Source organism: Cebus imitator, unplaced genomic scaffold (assembly GCF_001604975.1).
Source record: "Cebus imitator isolate Cc_AM_T3 unplaced genomic scaffold, Cebus_imitator-1.0 Scaffold469, whole genome shotgun sequence".
In the NCBI taxonomy this organism is placed as follows: domain Eukaryota; kingdom Metazoa; phylum Chordata; class Mammalia; order Primates; family Cebidae; genus Cebus; species Cebus imitator.
This window is the reverse complement of record NW_016107784.1, coordinates 184808-186221: the sequence shown is the minus strand read 5'-3', so window position 1 is coordinate 186221 and position 1414 is coordinate 184808. Positions and strand designations below refer to the sequence as shown.

Genomic DNA, 1414 nt, shown 5'->3' with positions numbered 1-1414 from the left:
TCTCAAAAAAAAAAAAAAAAAAAAAAAAAAAAAAAAGAAAGTAGCTGTTTTTCAGGCCAGAAGATTGGTTATCCCAGGGTGGAAATCTCAGAAGTAAAAGTCCAAAAGTCCAAAATAATGTGTGAAAGGATTAGATCTGAAATTCAGGACAAGGAAAATAACAAAAATACAACTCCTGGCTATGCCTGGTGGCTCGTGCCTGTAATCCCAGCACTCTGGGAGGCCAGGGCGGGAGGATCACTTGAAGCCAGGGGTTCAAGATCAGCCCCATCTCTACACAAAAATTAAAAAATCAGAAGGCATGGTAGCTTGGACTTGTAGTCCAACCTGCTTGGGAGGCTGAGGTGGGAAGATCTCCTGAGCTCAGACGTTCAAGGCTGCAGTGAGCTATGTTGGACTTGCTGCACGCTGGTCTAGGTGACAGAGCGAGACTCTGTTTCAAAAAACAACCACCACCCCCACCACCAGCACCAACAACAGCTCTTTCCTCTGGTCTTGCCTCTCAGCCATCTTTAAATGAACTGCTTTATTCTTTTTAGGGAGCCTAATGTCCCGCAGCCACTAGACCAGAGACTAGAGGCTTTCTATATGGTAAACTAGGTTGGGGCCCTTTTTAAGTAATTGACCATTCTGCTTGTTGAATGAGCCAAGATTTGTGTTTCCTTAGAGTATTATTACTGCTGGAGGAATTTTGTCAACTACCCACCTGGGGAAGAAGCTCACTGGCCACGACATCCACCTCTGTGGATGATGCTGTATGCACTGGAGCTGCACTGCATAATTCTAGTGAGTTACTTCAGGGACACGAATGCTGATGCAAAAAGAAATATCCGTCTTTGAAGTTCTTTCCCAAGAATTTTGATTCTTACTTTCTTTCTGACATTTATATTGAGATTTAGTTATTTAACCAGCTAGCTCCTCTGAAGAAAAATCTCAGAGCCAGGTGTGGTGGTGCACACCTGTAGTCCCAGCTACTCAGGAAGCTTGAGTCCATCACTTGCAAGCTGCAGTGAGCTATGTTCATCCCAATATGCTCCAGCCTGCGTGCTATGGCAAGACCCTGTTTCAAAAAACAGCTGGGTGCAGTGGCTCGTGCCTGTAATTCAAGCATTTTGGGAGACTGAGATGGGAGGATTGCTTGAGGCCAGGAGCCTGAGACCAGCCTGGCCAACAAAGAGAGATCCTAGCTCTAAAAAAAGGAAAATTATGTTGTCGGGCGCGGTGGCTCACGCCTGTAATCCCAGCACTTTGGGAGGCCGAGGCAGGCAGATCATGAGGTCAATAGATCGAGACCATCCTGGCCAACGTGGTGAAACCCCGTCTCTACTAAAAATACAAAAATTAGTCCCAGCTACTCAGGAGGCTGAGGCAGGAGAATTGCTTGAACCCAGGAGGCAGAGGTTGCAGTGAGCCG

At 46.4% G+C, this 1414-nt stretch overlaps 1 protein-coding gene across 3 annotated transcripts in view; it reads left to right on the top strand.

Annotated features, from left to right (window-relative positions):
- APOBEC1 (apolipoprotein B mRNA editing enzyme catalytic subunit 1) overlaps positions 1 to 1414 on the top strand; it is a 20132-nt gene that overhangs the window by 16278 nt on the left and 2440 nt on the right. For all 3 annotated transcript variants that reach the window (XM_017512292.2, XM_037732742.1, XM_017512295.2), the window contains one exon: positions 668 to 786. In XM_017512292.2, coding sequence (XP_017367781.1) covers positions 668 to 786 — 119 coding nt within the window. The remainder of the gene's footprint in view (positions 1 to 667; positions 787 to 1414) is intronic.